This window comes from Aplidium turbinatum, chromosome 3 (assembly GCF_918807975.1).
Source record: "Aplidium turbinatum chromosome 3, kaAplTurb1.1, whole genome shotgun sequence".
NCBI classification, from domain to species: Eukaryota; Metazoa; Chordata; class Ascidiacea; order Aplousobranchia; family Polyclinidae; genus Aplidium; species Aplidium turbinatum.
Genome location: NC_137474.1, coordinates 37,540,487 through 37,559,217, shown reverse-complemented (window position 1 = coordinate 37,559,217; position 18,731 = coordinate 37,540,487). Strand labels below are relative to the sequence as shown.

The 18,731-nt window shown below is 37.4% G+C and overlaps 1 protein-coding gene across 1 annotated transcript in view; it reads left to right on the top strand.

Annotated features, from left to right (window-relative positions):
• LOC145766773 (uncharacterized) overlaps positions 1-12,381 on the top strand; it is a 35,756-nt gene extending 23,375 nt beyond the window's left edge. Inside the window, exons 15-21 of the mRNA XM_082578479.1 lie at positions 2,094-2,302; positions 3,609-3,724; positions 5,303-5,510; positions 6,971-7,072; positions 8,897-8,984; positions 10,257-10,344; positions 10,795-12,381. Of these exons, the coding sequence (XP_082434605.1) occupies positions 2,094-2,302; positions 3,609-3,724; positions 5,303-5,510; positions 6,971-7,072; positions 8,897-8,984; positions 10,257-10,344; positions 10,795-10,847 (864 nt within the window). The 3' untranslated portion in view covers positions 10,848-12,381. The remainder of the gene's footprint in view (positions 1-2,093; positions 2,303-3,608; positions 3,725-5,302; positions 5,511-6,970; positions 7,073-8,896; positions 8,985-10,256; positions 10,345-10,794) is intronic.
• Positions 12,382-18,731: the final 6,350 nt, after the last annotated feature.

The window sequence follows — 18,731 nt, the reverse complement described above, 5'->3', positions numbered from 1 at the left end:
CCTGGTCTCAGTGAAGAGAAAAAAAGAGCTGGGATTTTCAATGGACCACAAATCAGGCAATTGTTAAAGGATGAAAATTTTGTAAAATCAATGTTGCCATTCGAGGCTAGAGCTTGGAATGCTTTCGGTGCTGTTGTGAGAAATTTTTTGGGAAACAGAAAAGCAGAAAATTATAAAGATCTTTTAAGGGAGCTACTGCTTAGTTTTGAAGATTTGAGATGCAGGATGAGCATCAAAGTTCACTCTTTGAAAAGCCATGCGGATGAGTTTCCAGAAAACCTTGAGAAAGTTAGTGAAGAACAGGGTGAACGTTTCCACCAGGATATTAAAATTATGCAGGAACGTTATCAAGGTCGGTGGGATTGTCATGATGGCCGACTATTGTTGTAGTTTTAAAAGAGAAATTCCAGATGCTGCTCATAAAAGAAAGTCCCTCAAAAGAGCCTTTTTAAGCTTATAAGTGAAGAGTTCATATTTATGAAAGCTCTTTTTTTGACTGTTTCTGAACTCGCCCTGCACAAGTCCCTTTGAGTCAATCTTTATTTTGGCACTTTGCTATTTCTGTGTGTGTCTTCAGAATTTCTGCACTCCATTGGAATGTCTATGTGCATATTGTGTGAACTGTAGGCTATAATTCAGAAAATACCTTGTCACTGTCCTATCGACATGTTCGTCAGCATAATGTAGCGTTTGATGTTATTATGGTTGCTCTTTTGCATGCCTATTTTTTATTCCAATGCATGAAATTTTAATAAAGACAACGCAAATTTGTGTGAATATAATATAGAATGCTTGTTTGTTCATTAAAGCTAGATTATTGCAGGTAAAACAGTGTTTATTGCATCAGAATTCCTTGTTTTGACAACAGAGGGGGGGCAAAAATTGATTTTTTTCAAAAACTAGGGATATTTCATATCTCAAAAACGTGATGTGATAGAGAAAATCTGAGTTCATTTTCGGATTCAGCGCCCCAAAATTAGCTAAAATAGGTTGTCAAAACCCAAACCTGAAATTTTGTGTAGACCAGTGTAATCGATACTTTATTGTAATCACAGACATGGCGAACGTGTGAGTGCTAATAGGCTGCTCATTAACGTTTCCGTTTCTAAACTAAGCATTGATCAACAACCTGCTGTCTCAGAAAAATCAAATTGAACATACACAGCCTTATAAAAAAATTTAACTCTTTTATATGAAACTTTTTTTTAGTTAGGAAACTGAATCTTTGTGGGATACCCTTTGATATTTCAAACGGCACACCAAGACGCGAGACGCATATAGCTTGAGAACACTGTAGCCTAATACAGAAATAATTCACTACCAATTTTTAAATGTCGTAATTTATTCATAATGCTGCAAAATTCAAAAACTTTTCCGGATCCTTTGAAAACATTTCGTGGACCCCCGTTGAGAACCACTGGCCTATAGCTTATAGGCTACAGTCTACTTTTGGGCCACAGATCAGGTATTGATAATTTGCTACAACCCCAACTTGTCTGACAACTTGTTTCACAGTATGACGATTCGAAAGAATTTTGTTACAGAAACATAAAAAACAAACAAAAGTTTCGAATCTGAGTTCTCAGTCAAACAAATTTCGTTTTGTTTTATTTCAAAATGGAAGAAAATTTGTTTCCCTGTAAGGCCAAGAGGAAAAGTATAAAATAAGCGACTACAATTTTAGAATACAGAAGATCGTAATGTTTATAGCGTGTTCTTGCGTATGACTTTGTGCCGTTTTTCTTGGACATTTACAAATTATTTATTAAATGTGCTAAGAAGCGCTGTAACAAATGTACCGGCAATTAAAAAGACGGATAAAAAGAAATTTAATTTGTTAAATAAATACTGTTATCGTGTCTACGTCATACGTGTACGTTTCAGTGTTTCCGATCCTTCCACAGAACAGTGCTCGCCTGATTTCTGACCGGTCCACAATCAAGTTTCCTATATGCAATGTTCTTTAACTTTTTTTGTTTAATCCGCCCCTGTTTATAAAACTAAACTTGTATCCACAGCATACTAAAAACACTGCTTGTTTGTATTGTATTCTTGTCTTTTCTGATTGACAGGTAATGATAAGTTGCTTTTAGATAACACACTTCATCGATGTCTCAATTGTCAATCGCGTACCACCATGTTGCCCTCTTGCTGACACAAATCCATGCAATGATACATCCGTCGCATCATGCTTGGATGGAAAAGTCAACAACAATAGTCTGAGTGTTTGGAACAATAGGATCATGGTGATAACTATAATTTTACTGTGGCTGCGACTACTAAAGTTTGTGAGGGCATTTAGGTGAGTACATAGCTAACCATTTTAGATCACATATTGTTATGTATGATACATCTACAGTACAGCAATAATAAGCTGACATACTCTGACTGGATTCGCTTTCGCGTAAGCATTTCTGACTAATCAATTGGCCAATGGCCTTTACTTCTTAATCATCCTTTAGTAATTGGAATAGTTTTTATTAGGTGTTGAGCGTGCCATCAAAAAACTGTGTCCTGTCATCTTTTCCTCACTTAAATGTATATCTGCTTTGAGAAACATTCTATCTCACATATTGAATGGGTTCACTAAATGGTATCACATAGGTCTACAACAAAACGTTTGAAAGAATACTGCGGTTTCGCATACCTGCTGTCAGCATTAGCGTAGCCAGCATTTTAAGGGGGCCAAATATTTTGACTTTAAGAGATTAACAAGAGGCGCCGTCCATCCAAGCATATTAGCTTAAACGAAAAATACTGCATTGGCAAACTACTAGATTTATCTTCTCTTCTTTGGTTCTTTCACGATGGGAATGAAGTACACACAAGTCTAAGAGGAGACCGCAAGTCATCGCTATCGTAGCCATGTCTTGACTCGTTTCTTGCACTAAAAAGATTTCTCGGCCTGAACTGTTGTTGCTAGTAACGCCACGATGATTTAGATTTGTGAATGGTTGCTTATAGGCTACAAACAAGCGACTTGTCATTGCTGTTGTACCATATACCCAGCACAAAATTTAGGGGAGGCAAATAAGTATTGTTTGCGCATGTTAGTGAGTCCATCGATTGAAGCTCGGTGACACACCCAAAGAAGGGCTGAGGAACCTTTCCCACAAAAATTTTGAAAAAAAATAACTTAAAATTTCTTATTCTAAGAGTACGTTTTGCCTAAATCAATAGCAAACCTGTTAAATAATTCTGTAACAAAGGGTGAAAAGTTTATTCAAGCTATATAAAACCAAAACAGCTGTAAAAATAAATAAAGTAGGCCTAGAACGGTTGGCTCAAAGGTAGGTTTGAGTTGGTCAACAAATACATTTTGCACAAAATACAGCACTGTACTTTTCGCTTTTAGTCACTTACTTTTCACTTTTAGTCGCCCACATGCCATCGTAACGTCATTTGTACTATACAAGCCTCGCCCCTTATAAAATAATCACATCTGAGAAATGATGTTTATCAAGTCACCAATTCAGCTTTTTTCTAGTTACCAATATTCTACAATGCAAAAAAAGGCTGAGTTGCTGGCTGATTGTGTGCTAGTAACTATAGCCTATTGTAATTTTATTACATGTGCACTTGTTTTATTTTTATTGTTGTATTCAAAGGTTCTTTGGAAGCTTTATAGCGTTACTTGCTTTCATGGGAAAAGACATATTTAGATTCGTCTGTCTATTTGTGACCTTTTACATACCGTTTTGTATTGGCTTCTGGATGACTTTCGGTAAGTTTTTGACAATTATAATCAAAGAAAATCACAAATTAAAAATTTTAAATTATTCAATTTTTCTGAAACTCGTGTCTGTTGCGCTTCATAACCTACTTTTCATTTTGGTATAGGACTGTAATTAGGTGGGGGGAGAGGGAGCTATTTGGTATTTTTTTAAATTTATGTTTAGCTTTGGTTTTAGGATACAAAGGTATATTCCAAGACCTCTGGTACACGATTGGAAATTGACAAAATGTTTCAAAAGTTTGAGATATAAAACACATTATCTGATGATTTTTACTCTGATTCTAAACTAGGAGTTCTTGACTGGCTAAACTGATGGCATTTTGTAACTGTATTCTCCATAGCAAATATTCAAAACTTATGAACTTGCTTGGGTTGAATGAGAATGTTGCTGTCGGCTGCATAGTGCATAGCAGAGTGGTGAGAGCCTTGTAACGACAATCGAAAGGGCACCGGTTCGACACCGCTCAAGAGCATGCTGCTGTGTCTTTGGCAGGACACTTAAAGGCATGCCTGAGGGTGGACACGAAGATTAGCGTCCTTGCCTTCCCGTTCACTTAATTTAAATCTTCAATCATCAGGTGTGAGCCTGGATACGACAAACTAACAAGAATGTTGGTAAGTTGGCGAAAGAGAACGATGTGAGGTAGTATGGGTATACTTTGAGGAAAGATGAAGATGATTTTTTGAGAAGAGCACTGGAGTTGCGAGTGGATGGTCGAAGGAAGACCCCGGAAAACAAAGAAAGGGCCAGTTGAAGAGGAAAGCAGCAAAGTTAGCTTGACAGGAGAGTACGCTTTGGGCAGGTCAATATAGAGGCAGGGTGAAGGTGTTTACATTGAGGTGGTTTCGGCCATCCTCAATAGCGGAGATCCAAACTAAGCTACTATACTGCATATTAGCAATATAGAGATTGTTGCATTCAAGATTCAGCAAGGGTTAAAGTTGAAACTAAACTTACCCTCTCCACCTTACTGAAATTTTACAAATTTATCAGCTTGACATTTGTTGGATTAGATATATTCAGCTTTTTTTTTAATAAATAATGATTTTTAAATAAATATTGTTGGTGATAAGAAGAGTTTTGCCATTCAAGGATTCTTAGTTCACAGCCAGATTAAAATCACAAGATGACGCGTTTTGTATCTTAAACTTTTGAATAGAAATTTTCAGAAAATTGTACCAGAAATCTTAAAATATCTTGTTGCATCCAAGATTCAGGAAATATTACTGAAATTTTAAGGAAATTTACTGAAATTTTACGAATCTATCAGCTTGACATTTGTTGGATTAGACAAAATAAGTTATAGTGCTTGTGAGCCTTGATCCTTTCGAAATGGAATTCCATAATTGTTTAAAACATGAATATATATGTGGTAGTTTCTACAAGTTACAGGACCCTTGAGAAAAAAAAAAGGACCCTTAAGAGCTCCTAAATTCACCCCGGGTCTAAAAGTACCTCCGGACCCTCCAGCGCTACTGCGCTAGCCCCTGACCGAAATATTTAATTAAACCTTTTTTAGACATCGAAGACAGCTCTGTTGCTATGGACTTTATTTGTCATTTCAGGCGCAGATTCAAGAATTCACAATTTGCACACTGTGGACCGTCTAATGTTTACTCTGTATCGAATGACTCTTGTGGATGAATACCCATACAATGAAATGCTCGAGTTTGACTTTTTGATGGCATACATTTTGATCGGACTGTACCTGGCAATATGTGCTATAGTTTTTATAAATATTTTCATTGCCTTGCTGTCTGACACCTACAAACGGTAAGAGTGGGAAAGTAGAACGACTACTTTATGTTTTGAGATCCACAAAGTTTTGATATAGTGATAGGCCTGATATACGATTAGAAGCTTTCAAAGTCGTTATAAAAATAGTTGGGCAAGAAATATAGTCCATAAGCTTGTACGTGTAATTTTACAAGGGTTTAATAGTTGTTAACTTTATTTTGTCTGTCCGTTTATACATCATTGTCGGAAATCCTTGACAGACATATACCGTCACTACAATTTTTCTTTCAAGTTGATAACAACCACAGCATAGAGCACATGTGTCAAACTCCCGGCCAGCGGGCCAAATTCAGCCTGGCCCCATTTCAGTCTGCAACACTTTTTAACCTACAAGGTGGTATTAAGTTCTTTTAGGATTTGGTTTGCCGATATTCTGCACCATTATACAACTTTGAGTTATAATTAATGATACACTTATAGAAACTAGCCTAAACTAAACAATAATAAATTTAACGTAATTAAAACTTAAGCACTGTAGACTGTGTTGTATAGCCTATTTGCACGAACTAAAGTCCTCGACAATGTGTGCTTTACCATGTTAACGTTAAGGCAGTAACCTAATTTATTGTTTATGTTAGTGATTTTTAATCGGTGTGACGCAAGAATAGATTTAATATATTTAATATATAGACTCCAAACGCAAAACATAAACGGCAATCTACAATTTTTTATAACTTTCTAGGTACAACCAGGGCCGGGTTTAGCTGATGGGGGGCCCGGGACACTTTAGATCGGGGGGCCCCGTGCAAAATTTTTTCGCGCCGATGGCGCGAAAAACCAACTCTACGTCTACAGTACCATTAATCCAGCACTGCACTGCATTTTGCAGAAAATTCACAGGCTAAAAGAAAAAAAAAACATAAAATCACATTTTTCCACGTCAGGGGCCCTTCAAAAGGAGGGCCCAGGGCACCTGCACCGTCTGCCCCCCTAAATCCGGCCCTGGGTACAACACTTATATCTTCCATACGCCCTGTAACGAAAAGAAAAACGTATTTTTAAATGAAAAAATTACTGCTTGGAAAATAAAACTATGATATAGAAGTAAACAAAAATATCAACTGGCGAAAAAAACATATTTCGGCTCCAGTCCGACTCTTGTTTTTGCCAAGAATTCCAGACTCCGACTCCACTCCCACTCTAGGCGAAAGCCAAGACTCCAGCTCTCAAATACTTGAAAACTCCGACTTCTATACACATCTTGTATGATGTTTACAGTACTCTCTTCTTGCAGTGTCCTGCACAAAAACCAAAAATACCGTAGTCTAACTGCACAATCGACTGCACCAAAATAGCCTAATTATATGGAATGTACCAAAATCCCAAGTGCAAAATCCTCTTGACAAAAGCATAGCTGATGTAATGATATGTAAAGTAATGTTGCTTGAAGTATTTGGAAGTAATATGAACCTTGAGATACCAGTTTTGCTTTGCAGTGTTTACGATGATGCAGTTGCCAATGGTTACATGGAGCAGGCCAAAATAATACAAGACATTGAGAGCGAGACTTTGTGTCGAAACACGAAAAAGTATCGAGAGTGAGTTGTTTGTAAATTGTGTGATTTTTTTCCGAGCTTTTGCTTAAGACTTTAGATTTTAACATCGTCTTTTATTTCATTATCAGTTGTGTGGACGAGTGGTGAAGAAACTTAACACAACACTCAAATTACGTCAGTTGGACGTCTCTAGTCCAGTACATGGTCAGACAGCAAAAATGACGGATTTTGCTCTTTGAGTCGGCAATGTTTTTGAAAAAACACAAATAGCATGCTTGAAGGTGGACACCGTTTGACTTCATTACCTTTCTAAGCGTAAATAGGACCAAAAATTTTATGTTACATGATACGATGAATGGGAGCATCCTAATACCTTTGTAAAGCGGACGTTGTTATAACATACAGTTAACGGTAGGCTATATATATTTTAAAGTCCTTGTTATGCCCAATGATGCAATGACGTTAATAAAATTGACATTACACCCAACCCAACGTTCATCTAATTGCAATGCCAGCCTCAAGTGTATTGAATCAATTAACATAAAAAGCAAATGATCTTGGACCAGCTGCTGTGGCCGAGTGGTTTCGCCTTCGGCTTTAGTGCTGGTAGATCTTAGATCGATTCCAGGTCGGGTCAAACCGAAGACTTAGAAAACAGTACCGATTGTGTTTTTTCTTGCATTACGCAGTGAGAATATGTCGGGTAATAATGTGATAGCATCGTAAATCATATAAAAAATTAAAAATTAGTTCTGTTGCAATTAAAAATTAGCTCTGTTGCTGTTACAATAAATAAAACCATAACATTTTTAAAAGATCTTGGACTCCAAACTGTTTTAATAATGAAAATGGGAATGGCTAAGAATTGGTAAGATATTTTGTCAATGCTACAAAGCCAGAACAGAGACCACCAACATATCGCAATTAAAACAAAAATCGCGGCGAATTTGGAAAACTTACACTTTCATAATTTTGACAACATTTTTTTAGGAAGTTAATTTTAGGTCGTTGCGTGTTTGACATTTTGTTAATATCACACAGCAGTTTACCGCACTGCATAGGCGTAGCCAGGGGGGGGCGAACGGGGCCATGGCCCCCCCCAAATTTTCAAAGTTTGGATTCCGAAGTTGAACCCTTTGTTGAAAATATAATATAATTTGTATAAATTTATATTGTTTTCCAAGACATCTGGCTATTAACACCTCCCAGGACGCGATTTACGCTTCTTTTAACTAATCTGTGAAAGCAATTTCAGAATCGCTTACTCTGTAGGGTTTTTGTGTAGCTGAGTTTTTTGTGTTCTCTAATTTTAGCCGCAGTTTTTGCCCGTTTGTGTGTAGATAAGAACTACCTTTAATAAGTTAATAGCTGTTTATCTGCTAATAAGTTCATACAAATATTACCCTGAAAAGTGTTTCCAGAAAGCGTTATAATCCATTATTTAAGTGTAATTTTGCAAAAAATTTCCGGGGGAGCATGCCCCCGGACCCCCCTAGAATACGCGTGCCTTCGGCACGCTCTAACCCCCACCAGCTTTATTGCTTCCCTTGCTTAACCCACCAGGATGCGCCACTGCACATCAGGTGGTGATGTCTTAAATCAAACATTTTGTCGTTCTCTTCAATTCATCAAATATTTGGCCCCCCCCAAAAAATTTTTCTGGCTACGCCACTGCCGCACTGCACTGAATATCTTTAATTTGTTCTGCTGGAATGCTTGGAAGGAACTGGCATCCAATATTTGATAATTTGCTTGCAAAAGAATTGATTTGATTTGCAAATATTTTTTTTTTTCAACTAGTTTGCTTGTCATGCGTTGTAGGGATTATAACTAACCTGCATTTTAGTCATTTTCTTGTTTGTTCAGGCAATTTAAAAAACTCTGTACCAGTTACAAGAAACCACTTAAATACGATTCTTCATTCAATCGACAACAGGAGACACTTGCCTTGCAGGTTCGAAATTTGAGAATGAAACTTAATCTGGTTAACTCAGTGGTTCTGAATTTTTTTTTATTCACAATTTCTCCCTTACAATACCAACTACTGTCAATTTCTTCCCAACAAAAATCATAACAAAAACCTAATTTCTACAATTTCACACTATTTGGATAATGGATATGGTTCCAGATGTGTGTTGAAAATTTAATTCAGGAATAAAATTGAATCATTGTTTAAAAAAAAAAAATGGTAAAAAAGCAATGTTACCAAACAAATAGCAGTAAGCTAATAAAAATTAGTGAAAACTGTGAGCCTTATGTTGAGAAGTTAACAAAGTACTGAGAAGAAATACCGTAAGTTGTTTGCTCCTGCACCATAGCTCGTTTGGCGTCCTTTGCACTGACTTGCAAATCCTAAAGTGATCGCGTAATCTGCCTTTTAAAAACTACTAAAAAATGTCAAACCGTTTATTTACCTGCCAAACGAGGAAAAACACTTCACATTTCCTGAAGTTTACAGTAAAAGAGCAAAACTGGCAATCCTGTGTAGGTAAATGGATTTGGCAATTACATTACCGGAAACAGTAGACGATCTTGAACCATATAGATTTTTTACAACGTGTAACTGCAGTTATAGTAAAACAACTTGACGTTGCACTCAATTTGGGAAAAGTTCAAGGTTGTTGAGGATAAAATTGAAATTGAGTAAATTTTTTTATTGGGAAAGCTGAAACGAGCAATGGGACCTGCCTCCAGAATAGGTGAAAACCTTTTTTTTAAATCAAACAAACAACTTTAAGTCATCCTAATTGTGCAATGTTTTATGTATGCTATAATAAACAAATCAAATAAAAGTTAAGTTTCTTTTTTTTATATTCTAAACAAATAAAAAAAACATTTTTTTTTCAGCCACAGCTTTTCTTTTTTGATTCTTCTCTGGAACCAATTTTCTCTCTCAAATTAAAAATTTCTTCTTTAGTGAGTTAAATGGCTCCGTTTGAGAACCACTGGTTTAACTGAATAGATTTTTATAGCTTTTTGCTTAATAAATCGTTAAAGAGTTCCGTGATTATCATGAAGATACGGAAACCACTGGTCTATGGTTAATAAGAGGTGATGCATTTTTTGGTTGGTGAAATGTAATTTTTTAGAAAAAATATTAGTCTGTTTAGATACTTAAAGAGTCTACATCATGTTAACTTTCCAGAAAGTGCCCAGGTTTAGCCAATCGTAGACAAAAATGTTTATTTCCGATTTCGGTTAATATTTTTGTTAATAACATTGGCAGGAAAACTACAGCAATGGAAAAATAAGTACAAGAGCAGACTACAACGGAGTAGGAACGACTGTTGGTAAACCTGCAGATCTACAGAAAGGTTTGGTTGTGTTAAGTTGTTCTTTGTTGCCAGTTTTTGTTAGGATTAAAGTTACTCAACTTCTTGCAATAACTCAGTGATATTTCCAAGTTTAACTTTTTAATTTGGCACTTATCTTAAAATTTAGCTCAGTAGTTACGCGCCCGGGTCAAGATCACGCGGCACTGGTTCGACTCTCGGGGTGTGCTCTTGAGCAACGCATTTCAGGACTGCTCTCCATTCAGCGGCACCTAGTGAATACAATAATTCCCCGGCAAAAAGACTTCAACAATTGGAACACTTCACTCTGCCAATTTCGGTAACCGGCCCTGCGTAGCAAAGAGTTAGAAGTCTGCGTGGCAATGCCCCCCAGCTGCTACGACAATCACAGATAATATTGCCCCTCCAGTTGAAATCTGTTATAAGAAGCCATGCTTCAGTCATAACTCTTCCTATTACTTTGTGTTGCAGATATCGCAGAAATTCAAAGGCTTTTAGATGGATTATCGAGAAGATTACTTTAGCACAAGTACAAAAACGTAGAGTCAGTTTACCTACTCCTATGTAACCAATTTCAGCGTGAGATTGAAAGACTTGAAACAAGTTAAATCCACTGGAATGACGCATCAAGAGTAGTCGTTCGAATACCGGTAGAACTGATGTACACTAGATTGAGTTTCTCTTTTAGCAGCACGATCTTTGTTTACTTCGCAATATACAGTATAGTATCAGTGAAGTAAGAGCTATTGTACTTTTCACTGTGCATTTAATTGTTTTTTTTTTATCGTATTTGAGGTATATTATTTGCAGTGTTGTACGCGTCAATGAAATAAATTGATGGCGTCAGCGTTAGCGCGAATTGCCTAAAAACTTTACGGCGTGAAGTACTGCGTCAGCTCTTAAAGAAATTGACGGCGTCAGCGCTAATTTCTAGCGCTATTTTACCCAGGGTATCACAAAACGGAAGTATTTTAACCAAGTTTAGGCAAACAATAGCTATAAATAAAGAGCAGGTATTATGTTTTGAGACTGTATTGTAATTAGCTGCTTTAGCTTATTAGTTATTTCTTTGTAGAAGCACAAGTGTTTCAAAACGTTTGTCTGACAATCTGTTGCGGTTGGGACGCATAATGTTCTTTCCAAGTGGAAACATGCTGGGCTCCACAGCAGCGCTGAATGGTATTGGTGTGTTGTATTTCAAAAACAAGTCTTTAAAACGTTTACTCGGAAAGGTATCACTGTTCCAAGCGTGCTGTAATTGCTTAGCGTATATAAATCTTTTAAAGAGGTCCACTGCACCAACATCGCTCTTTTCAGGGGCATAGAGCTCTTGAAATAAAGTATCTTCAACTTCCGCGATAACATTCATTGATTTTTCGCTTTCTCTCTCTGATCCCTCGTTCTCGATACTGCTCACGATATGAGTGATCACCCTTTGGTGAACTTCTTCCGCTTGTATTCCAGGTAGCCATATTCCAACCAACGCGAAAGTGGGTAATTCGGATGAGTCGCGCTGGCCAGAATACATTGTGAAACGAGATTTTCCATGAAAACAAAAAATGACGCCTAGCGCATGATGCTATCGGCAAAATAATTGACGGCGCTATCACTTCCGTCAACTAAAAAATAAACTGACGGCGCTAGCCTCCGCGTCAACTTTTTGTTTTTGTCAAATGGCGCCGTACAACACTGATTTTATTTGTTATAGCCTATTAGCGATGTTTTTGTTTTCATTACCACAACAAACTCAAACTATAATATTCTAGATAAATTACAGTTGTTATACAGTAGTTTTTTTGGGTCTTGCTAGCGTGACGCATTTGTCCGAAAGAATTTGTATGCTTTGTGTTATATTTTATATGTGCGTTTTATAAAGTTTTAGACAATGACTATGTAGCCTATTAGGCGAGTAAGAAGTGACATTGGACCCGGACATTTTTGATAACGACCATTTTTTGGTTGCAGGAAGCTTGTCTGGTAGTCAGACCGACAATTCCAAAATTCGGCAAAAATCGGACTTGGGGAACTGCCCCAAAACCGCATTTTAAATTTTTATAGCGCGCCATCTAGCGGTTGTAAATATTTGCTCTAAGTAAAATGCAACTTAGTAAGCATAAACGTAATTAACACTCACAAAAAGATAAGTGTAATAATATTTTTTTTAAAAAGGTTGTGATCATAGGTGTCGGCAGGGAAGGGGCACTTACCCCCTCCCTCAAGATTATGATTTACCTGTAATTTGCTCGAGAGTGCAATTTTCAAAAATTGTATTTGCCTTCCACGCAAACACTTTCTCATCAGGTTTTCAACCAATTCTACTTTAGTTTTTTTAATTTCTCTAAATAGTTTTGCGCCGTAGGCGCACCAACCACTTACATCATACGTTAATAGTAATTTTTTTCACAATTTTCGCACCTCATCACTCAAATGTTACTTTAAATTTACAACTTTTCTTACCTATGTTGCAGCATACAAGTTGTGTGCTTTCTTACAAGATGAATTTGGCTTCAAAAATTGTGCCCTCTCAACCCCCGCTTCTACCCCACCCCTGCATTTTTTCTGCCGACGCCCATATTTGTGACGTATTTGGCCATTTATTACAGTTTAATTATTATCACGCAATTATAATTGTCTACGTTAAAGTGTAATTCAATGTAGGCTATATGACACTTCAACAACATTAGCAACTGAAACAAGTGCTGATACAACGTTGGCAGATGTATAATCAACGTATAATAGAAAGATAAACATCAGCGATTTGAGTAATTAATGCTTATCTGGAGACCATACCATGTCCATTTCATGACCATTTCTACCCAGTGATCGATTTCGAGTAATGGGTAGTACCAAATTTAAGTCATAAGTAGAGTAGACAATCGGAAATAGACATTGCCGTCGGCTGCAGCGTGGGTCAGGTGTACGTCGGAAGGCGTACACCGATGCATAGCGCTCAAGTCCGCTTTCCCGCAATGCAGGGTAAATATATGAAAAAACAAACAAACAAATGTCGTTTATTCAGTAGCCTACTATTGCTTTGCTTCAACAGAAAAGGCAGCGTACATTTAATATATGGGTTCACTTTAATTTACAAATCATTCATTGCAAAAACATTTTACTTGCAAAAACTACCACAGTAACAATTTGAGGTCCCGTTCTAGGGATGCAACTATTTTTATTAAAGTAAATATACTTCTACACTCACAGCTTTTGGGTATCTAACACTCTAAAAGTGATGAATTTTTACACTGAGCTTCACAAGCACAGTGAATACTGCATTTAAAGCCTTTCTTGGAGCAACCACAAGATGTGCATAAACGCTTAGCGCTCCTGCAATTGCACCTAATTTCTTTCAAAAAAGTTTTGGGTGCACATTCATTATCTGTCATTATTGGGACCAGACCAGAAGCTATGTTTCCTTGTATCTATAGAAAGTAGGATTCAGCACAATTTTCAAACGACGCCACGTTGACACTTGATGATGCACACGAAGGCTGTAAAAGTAGCATGCTCTACTTGTTGGAGGCATTCTTTCAACTGATATATATTTTGGGGATAGGCTACAGCGTAATGGTAGCGCAATAAATTCAAAGTATTTATGGAAAACACTTGCTTGTACAGAATTTGGGAGAATTCTTCTCCAATTCTAGAAATGTCTTTTCTTTTAAAGTTTTCTTGTTTCCGAAGGCGGCACATTTACGTTGCACTTTGCCCAGACCTTTCAAGATTTCAAAAACTTTTACTTTTCCCGTTTCGTAAAAGCAGGATGTTGTATCGCATCCAGAGAACGCGTGGCAAAATAGCAAAGATGGGCACATATTTTTTCCGAGTGCAAGCTGAGCTTGACGAATGGAAATTTTCGCGTTAGACGTTTTCATTTAGCCTAAATGCTGTTTCCGCATGGTGCGAGATAAAGCAAAAGGATGAGTAGGCCTACATCAGTATCGTCAGCCATCACAATTAGCCTATACTTGACCAATTGACCATAGGTTTCATGTTCTTCCAGAACCTTACGGACGATAGCAACATTAGCGTCTTTTTCTCCTTTGGCCTTGTCCACAGTAATGCCATTACTACTAAGATTATCCTAGAGTAAGTTTATAAATTGTTACGTTTATTTGATAAAAACACGGGTGTATTTGCCGGGATTGGTGTGTTGCAAATTGTTACGTCGGGACGAGATGAGGTCAGCTTTGTGCGCTTTTGCTCTGCTCCTTTGGTTGTTTCAATATCACAATAAGTCGTCAAAAACAACTCTGATATTGGTATTTTCCCCGCGTAGAAGATATTGAATGAACATTTCAAGAAAATTTTTCATATTCCCAACTTTTGGCCAGGGAGTCGTTGAATGAGAGCACAGCCATCAAATACAATCGAAATACAAGATAATCGAGAATTAGTGCACAAAATATTCTCATTTTGCAAGATTATGTATTTGAACAATGCAGATGTCTGAGATTTCCGTATACTTCCGTCATCTGAGAAAAGTGATGGTGGAACATTGGCAAGTTCATACGAAAATTTGTCCGGTTCCAGTGACCCCTGCAAACAGGCTATGGACAGAAATCTGTGAAAGATTTCGGTGGATGACATGTGTATTGTGTATCTCTTTATCTCCATATTTTAAGGCTTTTCGCATAACGGCAAATGTACTTGCTTGGTCAGATCTTTTTAGAGAAATCTCTTTCAGTTTCTCTTTCCACATATTTTGCGAGTAATACCGTTACCAATAATTAAGGCGTTATCCACATTTACACGAGTATCAGCAATAATGCCCTGTTGAAACGTTGTAGCCTACATAACTTCTCCATCTTTTTTGGCAAAGATTTCGATGCATACACAGTTTTCCATAAATCATCTAAACCACTTCTTTCCGTCAGTTTGCACCCTGCTCCGAGAAAGAACATCAGTTGATGAAAACCACCAAGTCGTAAGGAAACATTTTTGAAATACCAAAATTATCCTGTTTAATTTTGAATGCTCTGAAGTAGAGGGGTTGGTCAAACGTTAGCGGTGTACAACGTATGCTCATTTTTCTCGCTTGGTCTTGAACGAATATCATTGTATTGTAAACAGCTTCATCTGTAGCGGGATTAAGCGCTATCATAGGATTAAATGATACTGACGAAACCTGAAACTCACCTTGAACTACATTAGCCATCAATCCTTGCCATTGTACTGGCTTAGATTTGAATATGTTTGAACACAGCCATTGAGTGTCAAGCAATTTATGGTGAGTAAATAACACGGAAGAGACGTTCAGCTGCTTGATTCGTATGTCTTTCCAAGTACCTTACCTGTCTTTGCACCAGTATACGACTTGTCTAAATTGCCTGATTCCAGTAGTTCAGTTGCACTGACGTGTTGTTTTTCAATAACTAGTGATTGAGTTGCCATTCTTGGACTGGTGTTTGACAATTTATAATGCCCATCACATGCGTTGTATCATGAGTTCATTACCTGTCAGAGTATCTTCGTTAAAATCGAAATTATCTGCTACCCACTGACAGAAAGAGCCGGGATGACTTGTAGAGTCCATTACCTCATCCGTATTAGCCTATCACCATTCGCTTGGCTTATAGTAGCTGATCGTTTAAACCAGTGGTTCTCAACGGGGGCGGTACCGCCCCCGGGGGGCGTTTTGATTTCGCAGGGGGGACGGTATGATTACCTCGGACTAAAGGGGGCGTTTTGATTATTTGGGGGCATTCTGGTTTAACCCATCTACCGCCCAGCGTAACGATTTCGTCAAAGAGCTCGTATCTTCGTGGTAACATTTCCTACCTCATACCTGGTGGAAAAGGGATTCAGCTGTGTTGTTCTGCTACATACCAAACAGCGAAACCCACTTGACATAAGAGGTGATCTTCGAATGTTTCTCACTGGCTTTACACAGGATGTGTAGAAACTGGCACTTTCTTACCAAGGTTCACATTGACTACCAGTATAATAGGCCTATGCTGTTTTCATGCTCGCCAATATATATTTCCTTTTCATCAAATATAGTTACCGGTAGTTATTAGTCTCTAAAACCCTTACAGCCTTTTTCACCCTAAAAGGGTGATCATCAAAAGGTCCTTATTGTATTAGAAATATAATTCTATTTGAATAAGGACCTTCTGATGATCCCCCTTTTAGGGTAAAACAGGCTGTAAGGGTTTTAGAGGCTGGTAACTAGCCTATATTTGATGTAATTCGCTCTGCTTGGCTTTTTGCTTGGCATTGAGCACTTTTTGTAGTATTAATAGTATTTATTGTTTTATATTCGCTGTTCGTAATTAATTGTTTTTGTTGGGGGGCGGTAAAAATTTGCCAGTTCATGAAGGGGGCTTTGGGCCAAAAAAGGTTGAGAAACACTGGTTTAAACGCTATTACTTGACCATAACTTGAACAAAGACCAAGGGATGATAGTACATCCAAGAGAATACTCGATCTTGTGACCTGATGTATAAAAATGCCAATTGACAATAAAAGTCTAGCGACATTGCATCGACGTTAGAATGACTACCTATGTAACGACCTATTTCTTCAGGTAAGTATTTTTGTGCAGCTTTGGCGATGATGCAATGGATTTAATGACTTGGCTGGTATGATGTTATAATTGTTATCCCACTCCTTAATTATGATTTTTCTGAAATATTCTCTTTGTAAAAGTTCAAGATAGAAATCATTGCCAAATTTTATGTGTCCGTAATTTTCATGTTCGTCAGATACATTGTAACAGACGAAATTACATTTTCCGAAATCCATCTTGGTTAATTAGCATTTTGTAGAATTTTACAACCACTACACTGTAAGTTGGCACAACGGGTAAGGCGTTGGCTTTCCAATTATGCAAACCTGGTTCGACTCCCGGCTTCAGCTGGTTGTTGAAAACACTGCTCATCTCTACCTAGGGTGTACGGTAATAAATTGGGTGGGCGTAATTGCTGCAGGAAAGGCGGCCGAGAGAAAGAAACTGGCCACCATACTCTCCTTAGTGCCCAAGGCTTAGGAATGGAATGGGGAATTAATGAGGACCTCATTAGGAAGGAATGATGACCTTATCTTCTCATACCCAACACTTGAATCAAGTATGGGACCACCTTTTTACACTATCATTGGAGCCTAATTTCTGTTACATGAGGCACTCAGCAAACAAAATATGATATTTTGCGTCGATTCAACGTTGCCAGACGTTGAATCAACGTAAAATAGCAAATTTTGCTGAAGGGTAATTCTAGACACTATGTTAATCATCCTTGTTTCACTTGAAATTCTCGAATTAGCACGACATAAAATACATAAAATTTACTTCCGCTAGATGGCGCGCCGATCAATAATTGCCCCAGTGAAAAAGGCCTTTCCCCATGTCCGAATTTTGCCGAATTTTAAATCTGGGGTGTCAAACAGGTAACCCATCTTTTTATGAAGAAAAGTGGTTGTTATCAAAAATGTCCGGGTCCGGCTATTTTTATGTCAATTCTTACTCGCCTATATTTGTCACCGCTGAAGCTTGTTATGTAAGAATATAATAAAGCGTTTTAAAAACTGTTATTGGTCAAAACTTTGTAGACGGGGCCTGTTAACCGCCCCCTGTAATCATGGCCGAGGTCGACCGCTGTCGAGGGGCACACTCCTTTTTAGTCTTTGAATGTTTGAAAAGAAATTAAATAATGTTACTGTCACAGAAGCTCGATATTTAATGACATAGAATGAAAATTAATTACATGAAAATGTGTAATTAATTATATTTATCAATGTTGAAAACACTGACACGCACATATACGTGGAGATTAACGGCAGGAGTGCGGTTACTGCTAAACCAGAAAATGGTGAATATTCCGCTCTAACGTTCGGCTAAGCCAAAAAGTGTGAAACTTTTTTCCAGAAAATTCAAGCCACAACTTAGAGTCAAAAGATAGATCTACATATTTTTCCTGATATGTGAAAGAGAGGTACTCGGTATTTTGTTTTTGCATTGCAAATGGATTTTGGATCCTATCTACTGTAAATTGGTACCGGTATTGTCCAATTCTAGAAGAAACTAGTTTTTAAACTCTTTCAACAGTCTTGACAAGTGTCGATATCCAGAGGCTTAATAACGTTTGATTCCACGCCATTGTTAGCCAAAAACTTTTCAGTAAATGAGAATATTTCAAATGAATCATTTTCAATCTTTTGTTTCTAGATCTATAATTTTTTTATGAACGCTCCAACTTTAGATTTCAATGTAAAAACATAGCCTAGATGTTTTCTTCTTGGAAGGACAAGTTAAATTCGTACCCTTTTTTCAAGCAAACCTGACAAAAAGCTTAATTTGAAAAGCCTTTCCAAAAACGCCGGACAAAGTCTAAACTTTCACGACTTAATTTTTTAACACTGTCACGATTTCTTTCTATCTCTTACCAGAAAAAAGACTTGGAAAGGTT